Source organism: Micropterus dolomieu, linkage group LG02 (genome assembly GCF_021292245.1).
Source record: "Micropterus dolomieu isolate WLL.071019.BEF.003 ecotype Adirondacks linkage group LG02, ASM2129224v1, whole genome shotgun sequence".
Taxonomy (NCBI): domain Eukaryota; kingdom Metazoa; phylum Chordata; class Actinopteri; order Centrarchiformes; family Centrarchidae; genus Micropterus; species Micropterus dolomieu.
This window is the reverse complement of record NC_060151.1, coordinates 25,892,406-25,920,395: the sequence shown is the minus strand read 5'-3', so window position 1 is coordinate 25,920,395 and position 27,990 is coordinate 25,892,406. Positions and strand designations below refer to the sequence as shown.

The following is a 27,990-nucleotide window of genomic DNA, read 5'->3' as shown; positions in this document are numbered from 1 at the left end:
ATCTGCATTTGAAAAACACCAAGAAAGACAAAAAAAAGTGATGATTTAATATATTATGGTTTATTACTCATCACAAATGTCATTATCATCATCAATTAAATACATCAGTTGTAGATCTGAAGGAATGAATTCAATTAGCTATGATTTTATTTCACTTTCGCCAGAGTGTAAAATGTAAACTTAAGAACACACAAGACATAACGGTATTGGGAGAAAAACAGCTGAAACGCTTCTTTAGATATTTGCATCAGTGGGGTCACTCCCAATCAAATGTAATCAAGGATGACAATTTCAGGATCAATGCAGAAATGTACAAAGGACCAGTAGAAATGGATTTAATTAATTTATCATCAATATTGCAGAGTGCTGATTCCACAGAGTGAATCACAAGCTAGCGAGAGATTCATTTGATCATCATGACATCTCGAGCCCTCTGAAAAAAAGATATTATCATCAAGACATGAGCTGCGAGGACATATTGCTCGTAAAATATTGTAGTCCACGGGCCTCAAAGTGTGCTCAGAAAAAGACCTACTGAAGCACAAAATTCATCTTTCCATGGCACCGATCTGATCGTCATGATCAGAGGTGAAAACATTGCTGCCATCACCACGCACTACCAACAGTCATGATGGTTTGCATAGATGTGTTCAGTTTAAGTTTATCCTCACCAATACAAATCTGTGCCTCAAAAATGCACTGGCGTCAAATTAGAGGAGGGAGGGAGCGTGTGATATTTATATATTGAAATGACAACCATGTAAAGACCGGAAATAAGTGAAAAGCATGAATATGGAGGACACGTTGGCTACAATTACACGAAAGTCCCTCTAATCCTTAACTACAAAAACAGTACAGTTAAAGAGCATCAATGTTTTTTTTGCCATCAAATGGTTTTACACTAACTACCTGGCACTATTCATCGTATACTGATGGGGTTCAGTGCAGTTTTAATGTATGCATAAATATTTTACAGTACAGGACACTGAGTGTAAATAGATTAGGGAGATAAGTCTAAGTCATTATGAATGTTACAACACAACTTAGTGAGACAGACATAAGATCTCAAATTAACAAACTATTGAAAGCTCATAAATCACCTCTTAGTATATTTATACAGTAGTATTAAGACCTTCAACTCCCAAAAATTCTGTCGAAATCAGTCATCTCACCGTTTATTCTGTCGGAGGCCCATTTTTCCTCTTTCTGTTTCAATACTGCACTTCAGTAAACTGGAGACTCGTGAACCTATAGCTGACCAAACCAACAACAGTAAACTTAAATAATAGCAAAGACATGCAATGAGTTTGTTGCGTAAAAGCAGAGGACTTGGCGTGCAAAGAAAAAATTAAAAGACATTAAAAACACTTATGATCCCACTGCAGCTACACCGTGTGTAGTCGGCCATCGTTCCAGTCAACCAGGTGTCTCTTACTCACATAGAAAAATAGTCAGATCCAAAATAATAAGAATAAGAATTCATAATATACTATATTTGATTAAGTTAACCACTTTGTACATAAATACAACAGAGCCCAACGGTCAAAGATCAGAGGTTAATGCTACATTGGCACACCTGGCACCTCCAGTCAAGTGGCTTCCTATAGGTCCTCAAGGTATGGATTTCAAAATATGAAACCGGCCTGTTGAGACCCTCGTTTTCTACGTCACAACACTAACGGAGTGGTCGACTTCAGTGGTGCTTTGTGACAAAAATCACAAGTGCAAAAATCATCCTTCATTCTCTTAAGATACTTAAAAATCACATTCTAATGGGTTAATGAACTTAAGTTCTTTCCCATACTGAAATTTGGCTAAATAAAATACATATGTAGGATTTTGTTCATCAAAAGCAAAACAATACTAATTTTACAGATGGACATTTGGTCTGCAGGACTTCTGCGCGGTCACCGCTAGGTACTGCATATTTTCACTCGACAAGTAAATCAATAATGTTGTTTCCACCTTTTGCGAAAATCCATCTCAGACAAGAAGTTTACACTGAGGCATGAAATTAAAACAGTGACAAAACAACACACATAAACAGACCATTAAAAAACAGCCACCAGTGCATGGTGTCTGGTTGTATTTTTAAATTTCTCCCTCTTTTTATCTGTGTACATTTCCTCCATCAGATTTATACCAATGACAGAAGAATTGGGTGGAGAGCCACACACGATTCAATGATGGTTTAAAAAGCAGGCAGAGGGATTCTGAAAACAGGGACACCACGCACAGAACATAACACATTACACTACACTACTAAGGCACACCCTCACTCACAACATTTAACATGACAATAAATACATCCTCAACAACGTTGCTAGCATTTCTGCCTTTAGTGCCTGCATCAGAGACAACTGTGTGAAGGGTTTTATTTTCTTTTTGTTCCAGATAACCTGTCCACAAACGTGAACTGATGGGGCATATTGAGCGCTAACAAGATCCTATGTGCTGTAGATGTTATATTTACATAATCTATGGCACCATAACTATTTCTGCAAACCTTCAGTTCAACAATCCTTTGAGTCAAGGTTCCTCTAACCACAGCCATCAATCCGATTAAAATAATAAAAATAAAACAAGAATTTAATAAAACTAAAAGAGATAACGACTGTAATCTTCTGAAATGTTATTCAGATTCACAGTCCATGCTCCAGTTGAAAAAGTAAATGTTTCCCATCTTACTAAAACTCAGTGAAAAAAAAAAAAAAAAAAAGCATTGAACGAGAGGCGAAAATCCCCTCGAGGTGCTATCGAAACCATGATCCAGTTTTCTCCATTATAGTCCTGGGACTACATTAAGTCTACAAAAGGTTGCGTTATACAGGAAGCCAATCCAGTTTTTTTATTAATCACTCTTTCTGTTTCTGGGGGTCTTTTGTTCCCCTGACCTCTTTTTTTGTTCGGCCTTCCTTTTCATTATCCTGGAATGACAGGGTGGGAAACTAGGCCGAATCTCTCGCTGCTGTAGCTCCATTTTTGTCCTCGGCTTCACCTCCCCCTTTGTCCTTTTTCTTCCCCCCTTTCTTCTTCTCTTTTTCTAGCCTCTCTTTCTCCTTCCGGAGCCTCTCTTTTTCAGCCTTTTCCTTTTCTTTCTTTTCCTTCAGTTTTTTCTTCTCATCTTCCTTTTCCTTCTTCTTGTCTTCTTTGCTCTTCTTCTTCTTCTTTCCTTCTTCCTCTCCAGTTGTGGCATCAGCTGCTGGCGGCACTTCTTTTTTTGAATCTTGAAATGGTGGCAGGGGGGCGTTGTTTGCAGTAGGAGAAGGGATAGTAGGAGTAATTTGCTCAGAGACGATCTTAGGGGAGGGGGATAGCATGCTGGGTGGTGGTGCTGTGCTTTGTATTGGGGCTGAAGCAGTAGGTTGACCCTGTGCTGAGGTGACGTCTGAGGCCTGAGCAGGCTCCTGTGATGAGCCAGCCGCAGCTCCAACTAAGGGGCTCTGAATGTGGGGTGCCGGTGGCCTCTGACCTGCCCCGGGAGGAATGGGTGGTTTATGGCTGGCGCCTTGTACCGGGCTTGATGTTACTGCAGGTGGGGACTGATACTGCATGCCCTCCATTCCTGATGGCCCTGAGAAGGAGCCTTTCTTGGGGTGGGACTGGAAGGGAGCCCTGGACTTGCGGAAGCCAGGGAGTGAGAGGAGGCTGGAGGAGGCCCTAAGGGGTCCTGGCGGAGGGATTGAGCTTCCCAGGAAAGAGAAGCTGCCACCAGAGCTGATGGAGGCGGCACGGCGTTTGTGCTCGAAGATAGCCCTTGTGCCGTGGAGGCGGCGGCCTGGCTGGTGCGTCAGCTCCCCTCTGGACTCCCTCCACTTCCTCACCTGGACGCTGCACTCCCTCTCTATGAGGGCTTCCGTCACCGGGAGCGTGATAATCTGAAAAACACATCAGACAAGGACGAGACAGACAGAGGAAGTGAAGATTACTAAACTGGGGACTACAGGACAAAGTGACTCATAACTCGTGTCTCTGAGTAAACACAGAAGCAGGTTGTGTTTATGTACATGGTCTATGAGGCCAAGAGAAAGAGACCCACCTCGTGTACCAATATGTCCTCTCTGATAGCATCAGGTGAGATGTTCCTTAGACGCTCCATGGTTTCATACATGCCCTGCAGTTCCCGAAGTTTATCGACAGAGCCAAGCATTTGCTTCAGCAGCACCAGGCCCACACGAAACACTATCTTCACACCTAAAACCAGAGACTTAAGTCAGGTTTCTGTCAAACTACAGAGCAAAAATAAAACTGAATTTGACACACTTAGAACATCTGCCGAAAACATTTCTATGTATACAAGCAAGTATCAGAATTTAAGACAGAACTTTTTTTTTTTTTATCCAATTTCTTTTAACGTCATTACAATTCATCCCCAACAAGAGGTAAATGTAGGTATACAGTTCAGTTATAAACAGACAAAAGCTCTGAGAGCTGGCTGAACTTTATGGATATGTATGGTACCTTCACAGAAGAACATGTCCCATACACGCAGTACACTGGCCCATGGTAAAGTGCGTGAGAAGATACACATGAACCACTCAGTCATATAGAGAATCGGGTCAATCTTGAACTTCTTAAGATGACGGTATGCCATGGGACAAGTACGCCGTAACAGGGAGAAGAAGATCTCGCCATCTAGCTGGATCGCTTCCTAAAAGACCCAAATCATGAGTCTTTAAGCTGAGAAACTTGACATGAAGGTCTGACAAAGACAGTTAGTTCATTCACTCACCAGTCCAGCGCTGTAGTAGCCAGGAAGGTACTTCTCGCAAATCTGGACGAGGCACCAAAAAGCTTGCTGTGAAACAGAACCAAATTATAACAGCTGCAAATAAGGTTTAAATGTCATCAGAAAGTAGTAGTTTGTTTCTTGCTCTTTAAAATCTTCTCACTCTTCCTTCTTCTTGTGTTTGTTGTACGTAAATGATGGCAAGGCTGTGTTGTGATGTAGTGTTATGTGAATATACTCAGCCTCCCTGTCTTTTGAAACTGTGAAACAACACTTTCAGTAGATAAATACACACTTGCTGCTACCAGGCGTCCACTGAAATAACCAAATAAAACGTCAGTTTTGTTTCGCTTTCTCGCACACCCACTCTCTTTTTCTCATGAGCTAGCTCTTGATTAATGTGTTGAGGATGAACAGAAAGCTTAAACAAAAACCAACTGCATCTTGTGATGTGCTACACTGTGATGCTAATTCATCTTCCTGTGAGCCCACTGGTCGAACATCAAGCTGGCAATTATTTTATCTCGTGTAAAATCACACAGTGGGCATTTGAGATCACACAAGACTGTATCATAATACATTTCACAATACAATTCTAGACATTTCGGTAGATTTTTCAGACCATTTTTGACATCTGAGTACAAATAGCTAGATGTTTAAACAAGCACTACCTATAATTATTTTTGTTTCATTTAATAAATAATATATTATTTGTTGTTTAGTTTCTTTTATAAATAAGAACTGAAAATGAGTTGAAAAAAGTTAAATAGTCTGTGCAGCCTTGCTTATACAGAGTGTCCATAGAAATGACGACGACGAAGCCATAAAAGATTTAGTTTCCTTATGCTGTTTACTTTTCTGATAACTACATCATTGCCATCCATCCATCCATCCATCCATCGTCAACCGCTTATCCTGCGTACAGGGTCGCGGGGGTGGCTGGAGCCAATCCCAGCTGACATCGGGCGCAAGGCAGGGTACACCCTGGACAGGTCGCCAGAACTACATCATTGCATAACTCATAAATGTTCAGACAAGCCTAATATTTGGTTATTTGTGATGCTATGTATACAAGCAATTCAAATTTATTGCAGCATTTTCTTTTAACCAATTTTGGTCATGGATGTCCAGTTTTGTTACGGTTTTAAGGCACTTGGGACACAGCTGTTTGCAGGCTACATTCACAGGACTGACACCGATGAACCTTTTTCATTTCCCCACCTAGTGAGAACTTGTACCCCAATGGCTCAGCCCCTCACCTCAGCAGGCATGTGCATGAGCAGCACTGCAGCCACTGGAGCCTGGGCCTGGCAGTAGCCCTCATCAGGCCGATAGATGGTATAGGCCTTCAGGATCCGGTACAGATCCTGTTGCCTGCAGGAACAAACACAATTATCCAGTGGCCAAACCACCAAAATACTTGACCAGTTAATGCACCTTCCTTTGACTTATGAAGGGAACATTGCAAATGAAACTAACTGGAATCTGGGTGTCCATAGCCTACTAGAGACAAATTCATCTGAAAACACGACAATAAGATAATCTTGATACATCTCAGTCACTTATATTCTAAAAGAAAATATATTCTTATATGTAAAGTGATTTCATATTTCCATATTTTCAATATTCTCTATTGGTATCATTTGCCACATGACATTGGTTTTTGAATTATCTCTTCTATTTTTGATATATTTACTCTATTCTAATCTTAGTAATTTTAGGTTGTATGTCGCAATCTGTTACTCCAACTTATGATACTGACCAGATAAAGATCTGTCCAGGATCAAAACATTGTCTTCTCGTGACTAAATAAAATTTGAGGATTGCATTCCGTGTGCAGACTGAGGGTATGTGTAGGGGTTTTTTTGTTTGGTTTTTTTACCCATGACCACCACGGGCAGCAAACATCTCATGGAAAGGGAACTGTCTATGGAGATCCTTCTCTATAATGTCAAGCCATTTAGCTTCTCCCGGCTCTCTCTCCAACTCCTGCAGTACAAAAAAAAAAAAAAGTTTTAGAACAATTCTCATTGACTCACAGAGTCAGTTTCCAAATTAGCCATCAAAGTGGATTAGAGACAACACAAACAACACTAAGCAGACTGCTGGGACCCACACCCAGCTGAGGCTAGACACCACCCCCCACATGGACACAGATGCAGGGCCCTGACAGGCAGGATTACCGGTCCAGATAAGAGGCTTAAAGCGTGTTAGGTCTGTGCCTGCTCCCCTTTAGCACCCCTGTAAATTGCCCTACTGAGCCACAATGGTCCTCACTTTGAGCCAGTAACTCAATAATAATACTGTAGCTTTTTCACTTAAATAATTTCAACCCAGCTACAACCAACTTTATAGAGAGAGAAACAAGTTAAGAATTAAGAGAGCAGACTTGAAGAATAAAAATATCAAACCAGATTTTCATGTTTCCATGTTAACCGCATTTGTGGAAGGCTGGCCAAAAAAACATTTTCAGGACTGAAGATGTGGCTGCAAGTAGTAAGAATGTTACCAATGAATATAAGAGAAACTCCTCTACTATGGCGCTTCTCAGAGACACTGTTGAACATTTAAACCAACTGGAGAGGATAACTTACACTATTTGACTACACAGAGACGAGGGTGAAAAATCCTGGATGATGAAATGTGATTGTTACTTTCAGGAAATGTACACCGATTACTGTTTTTTTTTTTCTTCAAACATTCTTCCTCTTTGTCTTAAACACTAGGGGACAACTTCCTGAATCTGTGTGTATGAATTGTACCTGTGTACGGGTGACTGCATCTTAGACCACATCAATTTGTTTTGTTATACTTTTCAGCCTCTCTGTTAAATTCAAAAATAAAGTAGGAAAAAAAAGACAATACATCAAATTTCCCAGGGTTGGCATCTAGGAGCTCTTGGCTGTTGGACAGCAGCTGCCAGGCTTTGGCTCTGAGAGAAGATGGAATCCCCTTCCTGCAGCGCAACTTCACCTACAACGCATAGACAGACATACAGGGTATTAGCTATGGCATAACGCCAAGTACACACAATCCAAGTATATCTGAAACACATTTGAAAAGTTGTTGTGCAAACCTTCATGAAGCGATGTTTGATCCACTTATCCCAGTTGTGGAACATATCAAGCCATTTTACCTCTCTCTGTCTTGCGACTTCAACTCGAATTTCTTTTTCACTGTAATAGTGAAAAATTAATCACTGACAGAAGTGGGAAGTACTCTTTTTCTTTTCATACACCTAAATATTGCATATGATTGATGATGAATGATAATGTTCAGAGATTTCTAACTCGAATCTAATGGCACAAATAAATTACCTACACAAAACATTACGTTGAATTGCTCAGATACAAGACATCCTTATCATTGACCAGAATGCACTGCCACTAATGAATGTAAATCAATTACATTTTAATCATTCAACAGTGGAAGAGCAATTAGCTTGTCAGAAAAGTAGAAGCAAATCTGACAAAAAAAATAGAGGAAGAGAGCAGATGGGTGTGAGTGGTAATAACTCAGAGACACATAGTCAGTACATACTGACTCACAAAAATGCTCGCAGCATTATCTGAGTCAGACCAAAGGGAGATAACGGATGGACAGAGCAGCAGAAAAAAAGAGGCCGATTAAAAGGAAGATAGACAAGCAGGATTTAAATCTATCTGTGTAAACCAGTTTTCTGGGCATAATCTAATAATGACGTCTTCTATTGCAAATAGTGAAGTGTCTACATGGAACCTTAGCGTACAAAAAAGAGAAGTGCGTTATTTTTAACAGCCATACTGAATATGAGTCTCTAATTTCAGATTATCTTAGACTTAGACATAATGAAATCACACAGTGCACATGATCAATATTTTCCAAAGTGACTGTGAGAGTGAATCATTAGTTAATGTCCTTACACTTACCCTGATTCACTGTACTGAGTCCCACCTAGGAAGCCATATTTATCAGTGCGTCTGACAGTCAGGCCATTGATCTCAGAGTCTGAGCCCACAGAGCTGCCATCTTCTCCCAGCCCAGATAGAGACTCCAATGTCCCAGACATCAGGCTGGCTGACTCTAGGTAGCTGAGGGTGTCAGGGGCCGGCCGGGGTTTGGGTATCGGGAAGGCAGGCTCGTGGATCAGTGGGATAGTAGGACTGGGGTGTTCGGTTCTGGTAGGGGTGCAGGGCAGTTCTGCTTTCCTTGCTTCATTGTCAGGCTTTGGGGAGAGCGGAGGAGGCTGACTTTGTGCTTGTTGAAGTGGCTGTGGTGTCTCCTCTTCAGCCGATGCTGATGCTGCCACATCAGTGGATGCAGGAGGAGCAGGTGTGAAATTGGAAGCTGTAGCGGCTTGGGGTTGGTATGCTGTAAGTTGACCGTCATCCATGACAGGATTTGGATTGTGGGTGACGTGCACATTGGGGTAGAGATTAGGACCATGGTTGAGATCAGGAGAGGGGGATGCATGTTGCACTTCACTCTGAGGTGATGGGTCACTTGACAGTACTGGGGTTTCTGTTTTAGTATTCAAGAGCTCTGCAGCTGCTGGGTCTCTGGTTATAGTCTCCTGCTTAATAACAATCTCTGCATCTTTCCCTGCTGATTCCTCTCCCTGAGGAACAGCATCATGTACCAACAATGTGAGAGTAGTCTGAGCAATGAGTTTGGGAGGACTCAAGGGTGGGTGGGGAGTCAAAGATGAACCCCCAGACTGTGCTGCAGTGGTGTTTCCAGTTAAAGCTTTGTCATTGTAGAGGGAAGACTTGGGCATGTGTACCTCCCTGGCAGACTCTGGAGCAGGGTTGTTGGTAGCAGGGAGGGCTGATGAGGACAGAGGGATGGATGGAGCTGCATGAGGATCACCCAATGTAGGTGGCGACGGGGATAGGGTGGAGAGTTCGGCCATGGTTCCACTCTGATCTCTCCTTTGCAAATAGAGAGAAAATGATGAAGGTGAGTGTTATTTTGCCAAAACCTGCAAATGTTTAGATCATATACAATGTATTTAACATATTTATAGAGGCTAGAGATGCTAATCTTCTTAGCAACAAGTCCTGGCAACTTTAAAGATCAACTTTGACACAAAAGATAAGAAAAGCTATCCATAAAAAACTGACTTATAGACATTTTTTATGAAGCATGAACACAGAGTTAATTTCTTCTAAGAAACTGCACCAGATAATTAGATCGGAAAAACAACCAAAGTAGTTAACTATAGTTTGAAATCACGGAAATTCTTGGGAGACACTGCAGACATAAACATGCAGTTTTTACAAACCCCAATCCACGTTCAGATACCAAATTATTTATACCAAAATGTGATATTTGGTATAAATAATATTTACAGCAATAAATGTCTCAAGCTATATTTGCTCTTTTGCAAGAAGCCTGTGTCATACTGTAAAAGTACTTGAAGATAGTATATAACGTATGCGTATTTCAGCTACTTTAACATTTCAGAAAAGCTCATGAAAGCGTAACGTTACCACTCAGCTCTCAGCAAACACCAAGCCACAAAAAAAATCTTACGTTACAGCCACTATAATATTTCATTTTTCCACGATTTGACTTTATTATTGGGCTAGTCAGAGTGACAGAGAGACATTATTATTACTTAACAGTTTCTTCTACAGATGTACTATGACACTGGCTTTTAACGTTATCAACACAGCATCCACAGAGATCCAGTATTTTGCTGACGAATCAGGTTAACTTAATGTCTGTGGTGCTGGTTCCAAACCGCTATCGGTTACATGCTAGCAGCTAATAACACCACTTTTTGCCATATCCTCTCTGGAGGCCTCTCTCGAAGCGACTCAACTTCCCGATTCAGACACAGGAGCAATGGTTTACTAATAGTCTACACCCTCCCAGCTTGCCAGGCCCTGGCCGAACAGCGTCCACGGCCTTGTCCACCCCCGCTGCCCCGGTCAACTGCACAACTTCAACTCCGTTGTTCAACTCACCCACCACCGGCTTGTCACTGCGACCCGTCCGCCTGGATAGCCAGGGGGTTCGCACGCCCCCCCGCCACAGCTCCGGTTCCGCAAACCACCTCTGTAAAATGAAAACAAAAAAAGCGACACCGGGGCTGGAACCGCTGAACTGGGTGAGGACCTGGAAGAGCAAACGTCCCTGCAATCGGCAAGCTAGCTAGCTAAGTTATCAGCTAGCTAAGTTAGCTTAGCCTAATGTTAACTCTTAGCATCAGTCTGTTAGCCTAGCTAGCTAGCTGAATGTTTCGGTTACATCGGTTAGACCTGCAGCGATTATTCTCACAAAATTCAAGTAACCTTCTAAGTAACCGTTTTCATTCTAAAAGAAAAAGTACATTCTTTGTTTTAATTTATCCAAGCGCAGCGGCAGGAACGGATCCAACACCCGCAGCCCGCATTTCCTACTGACAGCTAAGTTACGTGCGTGTTCCCGTCAATGTCGTCAAGCTCACGCACCCGCACAGGAGCCTCCCTTCCACCGCAGAAATATGCTGTGATAACACTGTACACTTGTAACACTAGTAATGCATTAGTGCACTCTGCAATAATGCTTCATGACTTTCTTTCCTCCCCATTTAATTTTATCACACACATTCATTACAGTGCGTCTTATAATAAAATGTGTTTATTTTTAAAGGAAAAAAAGCTACTTAAAACCGAGAAAAAAAACACCCAAATACATTTACCAAGTTATAACAACGATGGGAGGCGGGTGAATAAATAAAATACACCATAATAATAAAAAAACATATCGGTGAACTCAGTGTTTTTCACTTTTAGTGATATGTTTCGTTGCACCAGTAGATGGAGCAATAACCTTTAATTACAATTTGTAAAAAGACCTTGAAAATTCAGGTTTGTGGTGATCCACCAAAAAAAAGCCTACATGTGGTAAACAGACGCACACACAAGTTTTTTCCTCTATCACGACATTTCATTGACATAGATAAATAGAAAGAGTGCAGTACTGTGTACAGATCTTGTTTATTATGTTTATTATGTTCATGTAGGTCAGAACTACATGAACACATGTGCACTGATATGTATGGAAAGGTTGATGAGTGGGTTGTTGTACTTTTTAAGTGCTATAGTGTTTAAGTAATGACAAAATGCATTTCTAAACTAGCTAGCATGTGTGGTAAAATTACTTGTTTTGTAGTGTTAGCTGCCTAAAGCAGCCAACTGTATGACTGACATGTTCTGCTCCTGTTCAGATAATAAACGGCTGCATTTAGAGATAAACGCGCTCTGTACTCATCATTCTACACACAATGCAAAGAGTCAAAGGGTTGCTTGAACCAGCCAGTTACAGTGAAGTGTAGCTGAGCGCAGATAACACAAGGAGCAAATTGCACATAGGCCTATTTGTTGTTATTTGTTAATCATTGTTGTTCTATATTTTTATATTTTGTCCATTTATATATTTATGTACACAATATTATCTTCTGTTGCAATACATCTGCACAACACAAACTGGAGTAATGCACATGTAAATATCCACCACCTTTTTCTTTCTCTCCAAATAGTCGTATTATTTTTTAAATTATTTTATTATTCTCATATAAATTGCATTTGTTTATTCCATATTTATATATTTCTATAGTTATGTATGTCAACTGTATGTTTGTCTACATGTAGCACCTTATGAATAAAGCAAATTCCTCGTAAGTGTAAAACAGTACTTGGCAATAAAGCTCTTTCTGATTCTGAATCTGAAGTGATTAGAATAATAAGTAATAAGAGTCCCAGTTTAATAACCAGATACAGTATATTCAAGTGTTCACATACAATATGTTCAAGTGCCCTGGTAGTCCTGATGTGCAAAGAGTAGGGTGTTAAAGGGAAAAAAGTCATAATGCATTCCCTAGCCTGTTACCCCCTGGGTGCGTTCCGATCGCCCTGTAGTTCCCTGCTAAGTGGACTGCACAGGGTATTCGGCCATTTTAAGTGAGATTCCAAACCGCAGGGAGCACAACATGTTCACTTCAAAGGGCACTGTGAACTGTGTAGGGAAGAAGGGAACAACGGTCCATCAGTTCGCAGGAAGTTGACAAGAAAGATTTCCCATAAGCCTTTGCACCTCATAGGAGCTAACAATAGATCAGACCACAGAGTTTGTATATCTGTAATTATTGTCGTTGTAACTAATGTTATCATTATGTATATGAATATTTCAGAGGTTAGGTTGCCTAAAAACAACAATGCTCATATGACACTGACGTGTGCTTGATGATGTTGCAGGGTGTTCGGAATGGAAGAATTTTGTCAAGGGAAGTTCCCTTAACCGACATTCCCTGAGCAGGGAGCAGGGAGAACTGTTTATGTACACTGTGGATCGTCAAGTCTTAACCCTCAAAAACCAGCCTTTCTGTCGTTCTGACATAAGTCCCCATATACCTGCATTCACATTAAAGTCCCCACCAGGATATAAAAACATGAAGCACACATACACACCTTTCATTAGATTCACACTGAGGCATGCTTACAGGTATCATAATAATATTAATTTCAATGCTTTAAAATGTTTTCTTTGGGGAGTTTGAGTCGTTTCTCTGTGCTTTCATACTAGCAGGCATGTAAATGTTTTGAGGATTGCCATGGAAAACCACAGAAATGGGGGACACCCAGGCATGCTGGAACAACTTCAAGTTCGGCAAGGGAACTCCCATATACTTAGTCATACAAATGCTATCCAGCTGGTTGTCATAGATTTGGAAGACTTTTTTCCACAAGAGTAGAGAGAGGGACTTGACAACGTGGGTAAACATAGCTCATTGTCTCCATGGTAATCCAACGCCTGGTATCCATGTGAGGAAACATACACACTGAAACTAAATCAGTGATTTACGATCAAGAGTCAGGCCTCCAGGCTGTACAATAAAAACAAAAACAATCATTGCGGAAATTTGAAAGGAAAAAGTATTCCACCAATCTGGAAGAATCTAATTTAATCTGTAAACTTATAGAAAGGCCCTCTGTAATGCCAAAGCAGCGTAAAGGAACAACCCCAGGTTTCTTTTCAGCACTGTAGCTAGGCTGACAGAGAGTCACAGCTATAATGAGCCATGTATACCTAGTAGTAACAACTTCATGAGATTCTTTAATGATTTAATTCTTATTTATAGAGACAGAAGTAATCACGTCCTGCCCTCAACTGGTACCGATTTATCTTCAAACTCAGGAACCTTGTTTCTTCATCCAAGCCATCAACCTCTCGGTCTCTCAATCCCCATCCCAACTAGGCTGGTTAAAGAAGTTTTACTTTTAGTTAGCTTTACCATATATGATCAATCTGTCTTTGCTGACAGGCTACGAATCACACTCATTTAGTAAGTAGCTGTAATTACACACCTTCTAAAAAAGCCCACTTTTGGTCCAGGGATTTTAGCCAACTATAGACCTATATCTAACCTTCCCTTTCTATCCTTGAGAAAGCAGTCGCCAAAAAAACAGCTGTGTGACTTTCTACATAACATAGTTTATAAACATAGAAATCCTCAAATAAACATAGCCTACATTTATTTGAGGATTTTCAGAGAGGATTTAACGTGCATCATAGCACAGAGACCACTGGTGAAAAATGACCATGTAATAGAATCAGGAGGACTTGTCTCTGTACTGTACTTGTCTGGTTAGATCTTAGTGCTGCATTCTATACCATTGACCATCACATCCTATTACAGAGAAGGGAAAATGAATAAGCTCTAAGCCGGTTTAAGTCCTATTTATTGTCATGCTCTTGGGTTCGCGATGTTATTTTGTTAATGTCCATTCCTGTTTTACTCTTTGCCTCTGTGTTCTTGTTTAGGATTGGTTAGTTGATCATTGGTTCCTTGTTCTCTGTTGTATTTGGTTTCACATTTCCTTGTGTATTGTCAGTACCTATACGTCCTGTTTTATTTTGCAATCATTGGTGTTTGGTGTTCTTGTCTAGCTTTTTTTCTGTCTGACTAGATTCCTAATGTGTCTCACCTGTAACTAATTACCCTGCTTGTCTTCTAGACATACTATAAGTTACTGTTATCATTAAAATAAACCTGCAAAGTGTTCCTGCCTTGTTTAATGTCTGCATTTGGGTCCACACCTCTGTTTCCCTGCTGTTGCACTCAGCCTTCCTAATATTTATCAGATCTCAGTTTGTTAATGATGAATCCTCTATGCACACCAAAGTTAAAAAGTTCACACAAGGATCTGCACTGGGACCAATCCTGTTCACTTTATATATGCTTCTTTTAGGCAATATTATCAGGAAACACTCCATAAACTTTCATTGTTATGCAGATGATTGGACTCCAATTATAGCTATCAATCAAGCCGGATGAAACCAATCATTTGGCTGAACTTCAAGTGTGCCTTCAGGATGTTAAAACCTGGATGACCTGCAATTTTCTGATCAGATAAAACTGAAGTTATTGTACTGGGGCCCAAACACCTCCGAGACGCATTATCTAAAGATAGAGTTAATCTAGAGGCCATTGCCCTGGCCTCCAGCAGCATAGTGAGGAATCTTGGGAGTTATCTTTGCTCAGGACACTCGTTTGTTTTTCACCTACGTGATATTGCAAAAATCAAGCACATCCTTCCTTGACATCCGTCAGAATGACGCACAAAAATTTCCATGCTGGATTACTGCAACTCTTTGCTATCAGGTTGCTTGAATAAGTCCCTTAAGACTCTCCAGCTGATCCAGAATGCTGCGGCGCGTGTACTGGCAAGAATCTGGAAAAGAGATCATGTTTCTCCTGCTTTAGCTTCTCTGCACTGAGAGTCTCCAAAAGTAGAATGGGAGCCAGAGCCTTCAGTTATCAAGCTTCTCTCCTGTGGGTTCAGAAGGCAGACACCATATCCAAATTTAAGAGTAGGCTTAAGACTTTCCTCTTTCATAAAGCTTATAGTTAGAGCTGGCTCAGATGACTCCTGAACATCCCTAAGTTATGCTGCCATAAATCTAGACTGCTGGGGGACTTCCCCTGATGCACTGGGCTCCTCTCTCTCTCTCCATCTATATGTAACCGTATCCCATTATTACATGTTACTAACTCCACTTCTTCCCTTTATTGCAGTTTTGTGCTTTCTTGTCCCTCTTTCCTCCTATCATTATCTGCAGGTGTTTCTGGCTCTGGAGCTCTAGAGTCTGGATCTGTGGTTACGAGTTGCCTACTGCCTCATGTTCCTGCCCGACATTCTTTGCTACAATTATTATTACTAGCTATATTATTATCATCAACATTACTATAATTATCAATACCATTATTCATTTTTGATCTCTACCACTACTATCATTAGTGTTTGTATTTTATGTGTGGATATTGTGTTGTCTGCTCCCCCCACCCTGCTATCTCTCGCTCTCTTTCTCTCATTCCCTCTCTTTCACTCCCTCTCCGCCAAGTGGTCGAGTAGGTGGCCGCCTGAGTCACGGTTCAGTTCAAGTTTTCTCTACCTCCTTAGAGAGAGGTTTTTCTTTCCTCTGTCGCCAAGTGTTTGCTCATGTTGGGAATTGTTGGGTCTCTGTTAATAATATCATGTATAAAAAGTGCAATGAGATAACTTATTGGCACAAACATGTATGACAAATAGTGCACAGTTGGCACCATATAAATAAATTATATATGTAATATAAGATCAGTTATGGAAAGAAAAACAAGAAAATTAAGCCCATCCCTGTAATGTTAATCAAGTACAAAAACAAGCAAAACCATGTAGAATACATTAAATTATCTTTATTAAAAATGACAAATGTAAAATGCGTGATATGTTATAATGTTGTTAGAAAAATGTACACATTTTTAAATTATGCAACATATATTATATGTTTATGTATGTAGTTAATGCTTGTAAATTAAATAAACTTAAGACTGTTAACGTATGTGCTTCTTCTGTTTCTCCTTCTTTTTAAATTACAAAGCTTCAAACACTAAATGTAAGTGCATTACAGAATTATTGCTTTCTGGGTCCATATGTAAAAATGTAAATAAAGATTATATATTGCTTTATTAATTTTATTATATTATAAATTTAAATATTTGTATATTTATATATATTCTGTGTGCATTACAACTTACATTGTGCAAACCTGTATTGTAAAATGACAAATGACTCTTTGATAGCAGATTACTCTTTAAACATCTATGTGGAGTCCTGCATGTCTACATAGCAGCTTCTGATGAGTGTTGCAGCAGTTGAGGTCACGTTAGGAGTCTTTGGTGTTATCCAGAGGGAGTGTGTCGACCCATTTTTGTGTGAGGGCTCGACACTGATCCCAGTTGTACAGAGGGCGGTATTGGAAGTGACGCATGGCTTTGTCTGTGCAGACAGTGAAGGAGGTACTGGCAACGGCCAAGGTGTAACGATTCAGCAACGGCGTGTAATTGTACACAGGGCTCAGTATCCAACGGAGCAGATCATTAACCATAGCCAAGAACCAGATCAGCAGTGAAGGCATGCGGACTCTTCGGAAGTTAAATTTGGAGAGAAACACCATGTTGAAATCCTCGTAGCTCTTGTAGGGTGAGTCATCGTAGCAGAAGAAAGCTTCACCTCTGACTGTCTGTGGGCGCTCTCTCAGGGCTCGGGCTGCAAGTATATGCATCCAGGCCACATTGCCTAGCAACACAAACAAGTGGGTGAATACCAGATTGAATGAGGGAAGAGATACTCAAAACATTTACCTTAGTGGAAATACTTAAGCATTAAAATGTATGATTCCTTGAGCTCACCTCTTTGGAACTTTTGTTTTACAAAGTTGTTAACATTAACATTTGTTTTTAGAAACAGAATTTATGACATATCAAATATTGTATGAAGCTGAGAGGTAGATTTAAAATATAACTACTTTTAGGTAAGATGAAAAGTAGTCAGTCTGTAAATTGATTCCCGTCAGTGCCAAGTATTGATGAATTAACATGGATTGGGTATATGTTCATTTCATATCCCCAAATTTGGGGATTTTCATTATAAATAGATGGACACAATATTAGATTTGAACTCTGCTACATGTTCAGATAATTAAAAAAATATATTGTCTAATTCTGTCAAGTTAAATCAAGACATTCTTTTCCAGAGTTTCTGAAAAGTTAACGTTTTGGAGGAAAAACAGGTTTCCCCAATAGCAGCAGTGTTTTATGCCATTAACCAATGTTGAATATAAAATAATGAGCTTTCAACTAGTGTTGTCAGATAAATCTAGTGGTGTAAAAACAAAAAAAACCAGTATTACCCTGTCATCAAAGTTGTGTGTAATTATAACCCTTGAGTAAACACGCTTTAGTTGTTTCACAACTCTGACCAAATCACACTGACATCATCTTTAACGTCAGCGGTTACAACAGTTAAGGTTTATCAAATGTGGAGTATTGTAAGTCTTGTTAAGTCCTGAAGAATATAATTGGGCACAACAGTTATGTAACATCTGTTAAGTTAGCACCCTTAACAGATGCTACAGAAATGGAGCATCTGTTATCCCACAAGCCACCAATATATGCTGGCTCATGCTTAAATGCAGTATTGGTTAATACTGATTTGGTCATAAGCAACAGGTGACTGAACAACAAAACAGCATGTTGTGCCTGATATAAAAACGTCATCACATCTGGCAGGAAATGTATTTAAGCAATTGTTGAAAAGTCAGCTTAAGAGAGCAACTGAGTTTTTAATTATCACAGAGGAAGTAGCTTTGCATGACAACTGTACTTCTGCTTTTACTTCTGGTGTGAACACAAGTCATCATGGTTTCATCATGGAACCACTGTCATGATCTCCTTTGCAGTTTGGTTTATGTGTGAGTTAAAGATACAACAAAAGGTTTGGTTGAGATTCTCAGGCTACATTGGGATCAGACACGTCTTTCAAGTTAAGGTCATGACTAACAAAAAAAGTAATTTTACCTGCATAGACTCGTCCGTGTTCAATGTGGTCTGGGACACCCCCGATGACCAAGCCTCCTCTTTGTACAGCCAGCTTGTAGAAAGCCTTAATTATGTCGTGCCCCTCGCCATAGATCCCTGTCGGCCTCAGAGAGCATGTGTATAAACACTTTCCACCATTTACCTGCACAGGACACAAAACCAGGATTTGTGTGTTAGGAAATACAGAGGAGTGAAAGGGTAGATTTTTACAGATCTACACCACAGCAAGGACACAGAAATGGATGATCTGGCATTTTGTGGTTAAGTTGAACAAGAAATTCCCTCATACAATTTTTCTCAGGCTGGAGTCCAACCAAGCAAACAATAGTTACAAAACAAAAATCTACAGCTTTGAGATTGTGTTACCCAGTCTAAAGCTTAAGATGAGGTTAAGATATTACACTATAGAATCTAAAATTCAGCAACATTGTACTCAGTAATAAACAATAATACACACATCTGGATGCCAATAAACATTTATTCTATTCTGCATCTGCAACTTTCTTGAATTCCACTGCATCATTATGGTTTTATGATTATTATTTCAACACTGTTGTTTGCTTTTTTATTTTTCTCGGTGTGCCTGTAAAATGTACTTTAATAAACCTGCCTCAGTGTGATTTGGCTCGAAAAATGTTACCACTCTGAAGAATGTAAATGCACAAATACGAGCTTAAAGAATTTTCTTCAACAAGGAAAACACAAGAAACAATAACCATTTGTGTGTGAAATTAATATTGTAAAACATAAAGTACCTTGGTGCCATTAGCTTCAAGCACGATTTTCTCTGCCTTTGACTTGCTCTTAGGATAAGCCATAGTGTGTTTCACAAGGTAAGGTGTGTCCTCATTGCCCCTGTAGAGAAAGAGTCAAACTGTCAGGGGACGCAGGAGAAAATAAGTACATGGTGTTTTTTTGACCTTGCCACATGTATGAGAGGAATGTGTTTAGATGAGGTCAAATAAAGTGTAGCTCAGAGAGGAAACTTGCAGAGAGAGAGGGAAAACGGAAAATAAGATTAAATCAAACTCTAGGTGTATGTGTTCTGTCTCCTTGCATACTTTTTGCAGTTTTCATCTCAACTAATTTAAAAAACCTGTAATTTGAAATGCCTGGGCAAAACCTTACACTGTGTGAAATAACCTTGTGACGTGAGCACAGAGAAAGTCAAATTTGGTTCTGAGCTACAGCTGTGGCTATGTATGTGCAAACCCAGACACACACACACACACACACACACCCCATGTGGAGGAATGTTATGACCCTCGCTCATGACGGATGGATGCTGGAAGTTTGCCATTAAAAATTATTATGAGCTTTTTATCTCCTGCTTTTGATCAACATCTTTTACCCTTTGTAAAGGATCATACCACCGTTTTTACATATTTTAATTCAGGTAGTACTAATCATGTATATTTTCATTTACCACACAGCTAACCATGTTTTACAGCATACCTTTAAATTTGACCTCTTTCTAGTAATTCCATAAATAGTTACATAATCAGATCATTCTGTCAAACATTGCCTTTTTGATGGGCAAATATATAAAATTGTATTTCAAATTAGTTAATAATATGAATGTAAAGTATTTGTGGTAAATGGACTAATACATGTAAAGACACTAAAAGAGAGACTGTTAACCAGAATACAAAAGCTGGTTTCTCTATCCCACATACACCTATAATAATCCTTTACCTGTACTAAATTAACACAGTTGTTTGAGACCTGTGAAGTAATCACAAAACTCTGACTCACACCATGAACACAGTGTTTGTCATCTCTGTTTTTGCCTTTGCAAGATTGTTTATGTCCCGGTTTCCAGTCCACTATTATTCATCTGGTTTCTCTTTCTATGTATGTAGGTTTCTCTTTCTATATATGCCTGTAAATAGTATCACAGTGTCCCCTTTACCCCCACTAAATAAACCACAGATCTTGGAGACTTGTGAATTAATCATGTTGACACACTATCAGGAATGAATACAATGTTTGTCATCTCTGTTGTTTTTATCCTTGCACGATTATTTTTGTCGTTGTTTACACTATTATTCAGGGAAGAACAATGTGCTCCCCTAAATAATGCAGACATCCCTGGAGACAGTCAATATTTACAATCACCAGTCTTCTAAATGTCTGCAACAGCGGACCACTGGTGCAGCAGTTACTGCCTTTCTTAGGTGGAAAGGTGGAAAATTGTAAATTTGTACATCCATGATTACAATTACTAATATGCCATGCCTATAGGTTTTTCCAACAGTGCACCAGTAGCATCTGCAATTTCACATTTCACTGAAAAATAGACACTTGTACTTGCTTATTCATGTTTTAGTTAATGAGTGACACTTAGCTGCAGGCCTATACTTTGCATACTGTCATGACAACTGGTAAAGCGTGTTTAAACTGCAGACATGTTGCTAGCTGCAGACACAATGCAAAACATTACTGTGAAGAACGCCTTCCAATCAATGTCTTATTCATTCCAGATAGTGTTTATCTAAACGGATTTAAAACACTCTCGAATAGACTACCAGGGAACTGGATACTGTGTGTTCTGTACTTTTTTCTCCACCCGATGATATCTTTTCTTTATAGGCCTCCAGTTTTCAATGATGGTGCATTCAAGAGAGAAACAATACAAGATAGTGACCACAGAAACGTAACTGAAAGAGCTAAAGCAAATCTGAAAATGTGAGTGTAAAGTGTAAACATCTGTGCTGGTTGAGGAAAAACACTTGGACTTGCATACTTGGCCCCCTTGCTCAGCAGAATAAAATTGAACAGAGTTCAACAAGTAAACACAAAATTATATTATCTGAGTTTTACCTGATGAAATGGTCTCTGTTCATGTTGGGACCAATCACTTCCATGCTGCTGGTGTAGACCAGGCACTGGATGCCACACTCCACACAGGCACTGATTACATTCTTTGTTCCTGAGAAGAGAGAAAACATTGTCATGGAAGAGATGAAAGATGCTAGGATTGGATGGATCACACTGAATTCTGTTGGGTAACAGATCTGTTTTCAAAGCCCTATGATAGCTTTTGACATAGCTGGATTTCGTCAGAGACTCTGCAGAGTTGAGACAGTCAAATCTGAAAGTTTTAAATGCTCCTTTGTAAAGGTGAGTAAAAACAAAGTAAATACATGGTAACATACTGTACAGGATAAAAGTCTTGAAGTTACAATTGGACACGCAAGGCTAGGATGAACAGGAATTAATTTACAAACAGACAAGATATCAAGAGATCTGTGTTCTAGCTGAGAGTGGGATTCCTGTTATTATCACTTAAACCTGATCTCTATTAGCTCAATAGTGGACATGTGGTGGAAAGAAATATGGTCATTGCAAATGGGAGAAAGAAGACCTTTTACCATTATATTTAATAGTTTTTAAGATCTTTTTAGACTTCAAGTTGCCTGTGGTAAAAAATGGGTCAGTAAGGTAACAGAGGACAAGGGGACACGGTCCATAGTCAAGTTACATCTGGTCCTGTTTAGCAGAGGATGAAAAAAAGTCCAGATGAGTGTGATGTAATCTGTTTCAAGAGTGATAATTCATTGTGTAACTATTTTAACCATGCAGCAACCATGGAAAAAAAGATAATGCCACAGATTTTAAGCTATTCAACCAGACAGAAACAAACATCCACACCTATACAGAATCTGGATAATACAAAACTATATGAATGTGTGGCTTTGTCTGACATCTTACTGATTTATATTTGTTTCCTGCTAAATCAGATGACAAGATTTTGTGTGACTTCGAAGCAAACATTAAGAATCTACAGCCATGCTGGTAGTTGTTCTCCAGCTGCAGTAGCTCAGTCCGTAAGGATTAGCCTGGGCATGAGAGGGTTACTGGTTCAAATCCAGCTTGGACCAGAGTTGCAAAGCGTGACACTAAGTTTCCCCTTGTGGGATTAAATAAAGTATATCTTCTTCTAGGCACAGCAGTGCTTTAAGATAACTTTCAGCATGCTCACAATGACAATGCTAACATGCTGATGTAAAGCAGCATGCTAACATTTGCTAATTAGCACTAAACAACAAGTGCAGCTGAGGATGATGGGATTGTTATTAGCTAGGTCATAAACCAAAGTATTAGACAAACTGAAAATGTGACCTGGTGATGGAGCTTTATGAAAAGTCAGGGGATCAAAACAGTGATTGCAATTCATCATCTTGAAGGGGACGTGAATGTGAGATGTTTCACTAGATGAGCTGTGACCTGCTAGAGAAAAAGTCAGAGTCACTAGGATGCATCTTCTGTCTAATGCCTTGTGTTTTTACTGTTCTGCCTAGTTTGTTTTTGGGTTTAGTCCACTTGTCAGTGTGTTTTGTCCTGCATTTCTGCATTCTTGTCTTGGTATGTTTAGGTGTTTGTCTCGCGTCAAATTACAGTTTGTGTCTGTTCATTCCTTGTATCTGTGTCTAGCTTTGCTTCCTGTCCTGTTGTCTACCTTGATATCATCCACCTGTTTTATGTTCCCACCTGGCTCGTTTGCCCTAGTACTTAATGCCTGTAATCTGTTCAGTCTGTGTCGGATTATTGTAGCTTGTAGATGCTCTGTCGCCTGTGTTTGTCCCTGCCTCGTGTTCCTGTCTACCTAGCCGTTTTGTGTATTATTGTTTCATCTTGCTTATTATGGACTGATTTGGATTCAGCCACTGTTTGTAATAGTGAGATTTTGTCTGAGAGTGAAGAAGGAGGAGTTTACCGTAATCTGAAACATGAAGTGGTAAGGCATGAATCTCTTTGAGACCAATAAGGGGGAAATAACATGAAATTCTTGAAATATTTCTCGACTGGAGGAATCTAGACTAAACCGCCCTCTTCGATTAAGTGATACAGAGGTCAGAATCAAGTAACTTCAAGTAACCTCAGTTCCTCACACTGCTGGTCAAACTTCAACTCTGTGGTGGTTTGATGGCATTAGGTGCATGAAAATAGAACAAGATCAAATTATTTTTAGCTAAGGAAATGCTGACACTTCAGAACATTAATAACTTCCAGACAGATGTTATTCATTCAAGTCAAGCAACAGTAACAGGACTGTTGTACTCCGTTTTTTGGGAGATAGGGTACTATTTAAAAAGCCTATATCTGACTCAACTAACAGATTACAAAAAGATCATTTGTCTACTTAAGTCACTGCTGACGTTTTCAGGCCAGACATTAGCTCCAGCCTCACAATCCACAAGAATAAAAACAGACACTGAATATGTAGGCTGTTCATCACTTACCCCTACTAATGCGAACAGTATCGTCAGTCTGGATCTAATTAGCCTTACAGCCTTACATCCTTACTCATATAAAGCTCATGGCCACAGAAATCTATGAATTCATACAAGTAAGCCACAGCATTTTCCCTTTAAAGAGAAAATCGTAAGAGCTGAATTCTTGTCCGGCTGATAACAACCTTCTCAAACAGCATTTATACAATCATGTGACACTTCAACTCACCCCTGAAATCCAAACTAATAGGGTTAAGTAGGCTGTTCAACTATGCTCTGCTACACATTAGTTCTTTAAATGAACCATTACATTTACAAAAAAAATGTTTTGTGAACAATTAAAATATGCAATAAAAACTAACCCTTAATCCAGGATTGAATATCAAGAAGACGCAAGAAACAGACAACATGACTATGATAATAATGACATGATAATCATTGATATGGTCTAAATTTTCAGCATAACTTAATTATGGCCACCATTTTTTAAAACATTGGTGAACACAAGTCCTTGAAAATCATCCAAAGCAGGCGTGGGTTTCCTCTGTTTTCTGGTTTCCCACAGTAAAACTGAATAACTCTTTAATGTTTCCTCCCTATCCCCTTTTTCTTGTTATCATTCACCACTCCCTGGAAGTCTCACCTGTGACGTTCACAGAGTAGATGATGGTATCGGGGATTCTGTGCCAAACGTCCACCAAGCTGGCTGTGTGGATAACCACATCGACCCCACGGGAGACCTCCAACACGCTGCTGTAGTCTGTGATGTCCCCTTGAATGCATACCACCTTTGTCCGCTCTGAAGGAGAAACAGGAAGACACAAAGTCAAAGCCACATAATCCTGGATCAGGCCTATTTTCCTACTACCTCTACAAAGGCATGCAACTAGATAACAAAGAACCCTGGCAAGAATTTACACACACTCATTTTACCAAAAGTTTGCAAAACTCCCTTTTGGATTCATTTGACCGACAACAGTGCCTTACTTCGACAACAACAATGTCAGTTTTCTGGAAATTCAACTGAGAAACAATTATAGATTAAAAAGCCTATGGCAAGAGACTGTGTTTTTGTCTAACCCAGTTATTTGTGGTATATATCATCATGACACCAAAACCCTCCCTCAAACTAGACAAATTCTTGGTAGGATTTTATGATGTTTGTCTTTTAGGCACCAGTGTTTAGTGTAATCATGATTTATGAAGGTCCTGCCTCTTCAAATGCTGATGGATAAGTGAAGACAGAGTCCTATAGTGGACATGCAAAGGGACTGGACTTTTGAACATCGAGTCAGAGTCTGTTGCCAATCAGACACTCTTTCTGGAGTTTGCTTTCCCATCTGTAATTTTACTAATTCCAGATATATGTTTGATTACAGATGTTCTCATGAATTCAAATCAGCTTAAACATTAACCACATACACACACAAGTTGACATCCCATTTTCCTCAGGCTGTGAGGCCTATAATGGGTTTTACTGAGACCAAGCTCTGCTGTTACTGGTAGCTGATCTCTCAGGGGCCCAAACTGCACTGCATCAACAACGGGCCTCAGTCCACTCTGACAATAAATGATGAAAGCTGAACAAAGGTTTTTCCATTGTGGGATATAGGCGTTATTTTGTGGTTGGTTGGGTGCATTCCTGACAGTGATGACGGAAAAGGCTTACTGTTGAATGTCACTTCTTATAAAATGCTTTCTCATCTGGGAAAACAACCTACTTAACTGCTTTATTTCCTTAGTGTGTTTTTTTCCCAAGAATCAAAGACAAATAGCATGTGAACCACTCCAGGTGACGCCTGGTTCCACGGAAAAAACAACACACCTACATCCCTTTTTCTTGTCACCCGCAGCTGGCAAATAAAAAGGGGAGCCAAATTTTACAAGGACAGGTTACAACATCTTTATCCTACAGGAAATGTAGGGGAGTTGGCTATCCTGGATTCACAGCCCAGCTGTCATCTCTGCAAATGGACCCAGTGATCACATGGTATATGAGGGAAATGAACGTCAGGCTATGTCAGCCTCACAGTGACAAAGAATCCACTTGTAACCTACTTAATTGCCTCCTCTCATTATTTATTTAGGGATATTACACATATCATTTACACCCCTGGTGTTTCATTCAAACAGCTGGCAAGTGTTTGTTACTTCTGGCTATGGTCAAACAAACTTCCCTTCATCAGTTATAGAATTTTCAGTGAAGAAATGGGTGAGAAGGGAATCGTCACCTCAATTACCAGCTCCATAAGGTAACTCCATGATATACAAAATATAATATTCAGCAGGGCTATTTATCTCAGTAAAACAGTTTTACATATAATGGGACTGAAAGAGAAATATTGCAATTGTACCTAACAAAGATATGTAAATAGAAACTGTGTAGATGAACACTAAAAAACATTGACCATACACTACAAACATGTACGGAGTAAAAAGAAAAGTTCCATCAAGCCCCATAAAAAAAACATTCATGTTTTTTTACAAGATGGTAGAGGATCTTTCATGAGACACTGCGGTAGCCTATTACTCTTCAATCTGAAATAACGTTAGCCTAATAGCGGAAACTGAAAAGGTTTTAAAGCCAGAGCTCTATAGATCATATTAACGCCACACTGAAGTAAAGACTGGCCATATAAGTGTCTGCTGCCGAAACAGTATAAGTATTTTAAACAGAAAACAACATAGTAAGCTATAGTGATTGTCGGAACATCAGCTCGTCTTACCTGTGCCGATTCCATTTAAACTTGGGTCAATATGTTTGTCAAACACCCGCACCTCCTCCAGGTTGTCCTCCTTCTCCAGCAAAAGCCTCAGTAGGTGCTTGCCGAGAAATCCGGAACCTCCGGTGATCAGATATACGAGACCCCGCTGGTTTTCAGACATGCTGTAGGATATGGTGCAGCGACAGCTGTGGACCTGCTGTTTCTGCACGTCTCTCTTTGAATATGCTGCGCACTGCAAGCCAAGGCATTAAGAAGAGGAGGGCGGGCGTGTGTGTGTGTGTGTGTGTGTTTTTCTGAAAAACCTTTATTGACATTTGAGCACTGTTCGAATCCGGGACTCTCAGACCAAAGGTTTGTGTCTGAGTCATCGCCTTTAAAGTACACTTTAAAATTATAAAAAAAATTCTTTTTATGTGTTTGCAAGTGAGACTGAGCAGCACTCACTGGGATAAATGCGCTATTATGGATTTATTAACACATCTACTGCGATAAGGATCTAATAATAGTGGGTGTGCACATGAGGTTGGTATGTACTTGAAACTACATTTGCAGTGTATTTGCAGATCCTACTCCAAATGCCGCAATTTAATCGTGTTATCTTTTCTATTGTTCGCACCAGAGAATATATTCTCTGTAATATATAACAGAGAATATATATATTCTCTGTAATATATTACAACTAAATCACTCCTCTTGTTGTGATAAAGGTTAGGCCCTACATGCAGATGCGACCATTGGAGGGGTGCCCACCCAGGCTTTGAGGCAGTGACTCTTAAACCATGTTCCGCAAACCATATAGGCTATGGCAAATATCTGCTAAGAGCCATTAATGAACAGGTCAGCTGTAGGAAGAAAGAATGATTATTTGTCACCGTTTGTCAGATATATGCCCACGCCTCAACTGCTAGAAACACATGTACCATTACCTAATACCTTTTGTATTTCTTTTCATCTTTACTTTAACTAGTAAAAACTTTACTAGTTTCTCCATATCATCTTAACTAGCATGATATGGAGAAAAAAATATTTAATTCACTGCATTGCTGAAAAGGCTATGGCTTCTACCGTCAACTTAATTCTTAATGCATGTTCCTCAAGGAAAGAGTTGATATTGTGAATCAGTCAACACTCCTTAAACATCAACATGACAATTTTGACTATTCTGTTTGTTTTTATTGGCTCTCTTGTATGACATATGCCAAAGTGATGACTGGATTTTCAAGCACTTGTATATGTAAATATAGTTTTAAAAAAACAAATATTTGCTATTTTTAGTACATCATAGATCGTGTTTAGACAACACCTGTGGTTTAAAAATATGGGATGCCATACATACAACATAAAATACAGTAATACATCTATAGCATTGATTCAGCTCAATTTGGCATTGTCTCTAATTAGCATACATTTCAC

General features: G+C 39.6%; 2 protein-coding genes across 2 annotated transcripts; both read right to left on the bottom strand.

Moving 5' to 3' along the window:
* Positions 1-41: 41 nt before the first annotated feature.
* LOC123960854 (TBC1 domain family member 10A-like) lies at positions 42-11,154 on the bottom strand. The gene is made up of 10 exons (XM_046035840.1): positions 10,681-11,154; positions 8,638-9,639; positions 7,806-7,905; positions 7,595-7,702; positions 6,612-6,718; positions 5,989-6,103; positions 4,733-4,798; positions 4,462-4,651; positions 4,040-4,194; positions 42-3,878 (listed from the first exon to the last, which is right to left on the bottom strand). The coding sequence occupies exons 2-10, from the start codon at positions 9,618-9,620 to the stop codon at positions 2,949-2,951; spliced, it is 2,754 nt and encodes a 917-aa protein (XP_045891796.1). The 5' UTR covers positions 9,621-9,639; positions 10,681-11,154; the 3' UTR covers positions 42-2,948.
* Positions 11,155-16,410: 5,256 nt separating this feature from the next.
* Positions 16,411-26,859, bottom strand: hsd3b7 (hydroxy-delta-5-steroid dehydrogenase, 3 beta- and steroid delta-isomerase). Its single transcript, XM_046043627.1, has 6 exons — positions 26,578-26,859; positions 24,495-24,650; positions 21,438-21,546; positions 19,370-19,469; positions 18,594-18,756; positions 16,411-17,313 (listed from the first exon to the last, which is right to left on the bottom strand). Exons 1-6 carry the CDS (start codon positions 26,735-26,737, stop codon positions 16,901-16,903), a joined length of 1,101 nt encoding a protein of 366 aa, XP_045899583.1. The 5' UTR covers positions 26,738-26,859; the 3' UTR covers positions 16,411-16,900.
* Positions 26,860-27,990: the final 1,131 nt, after the last annotated feature.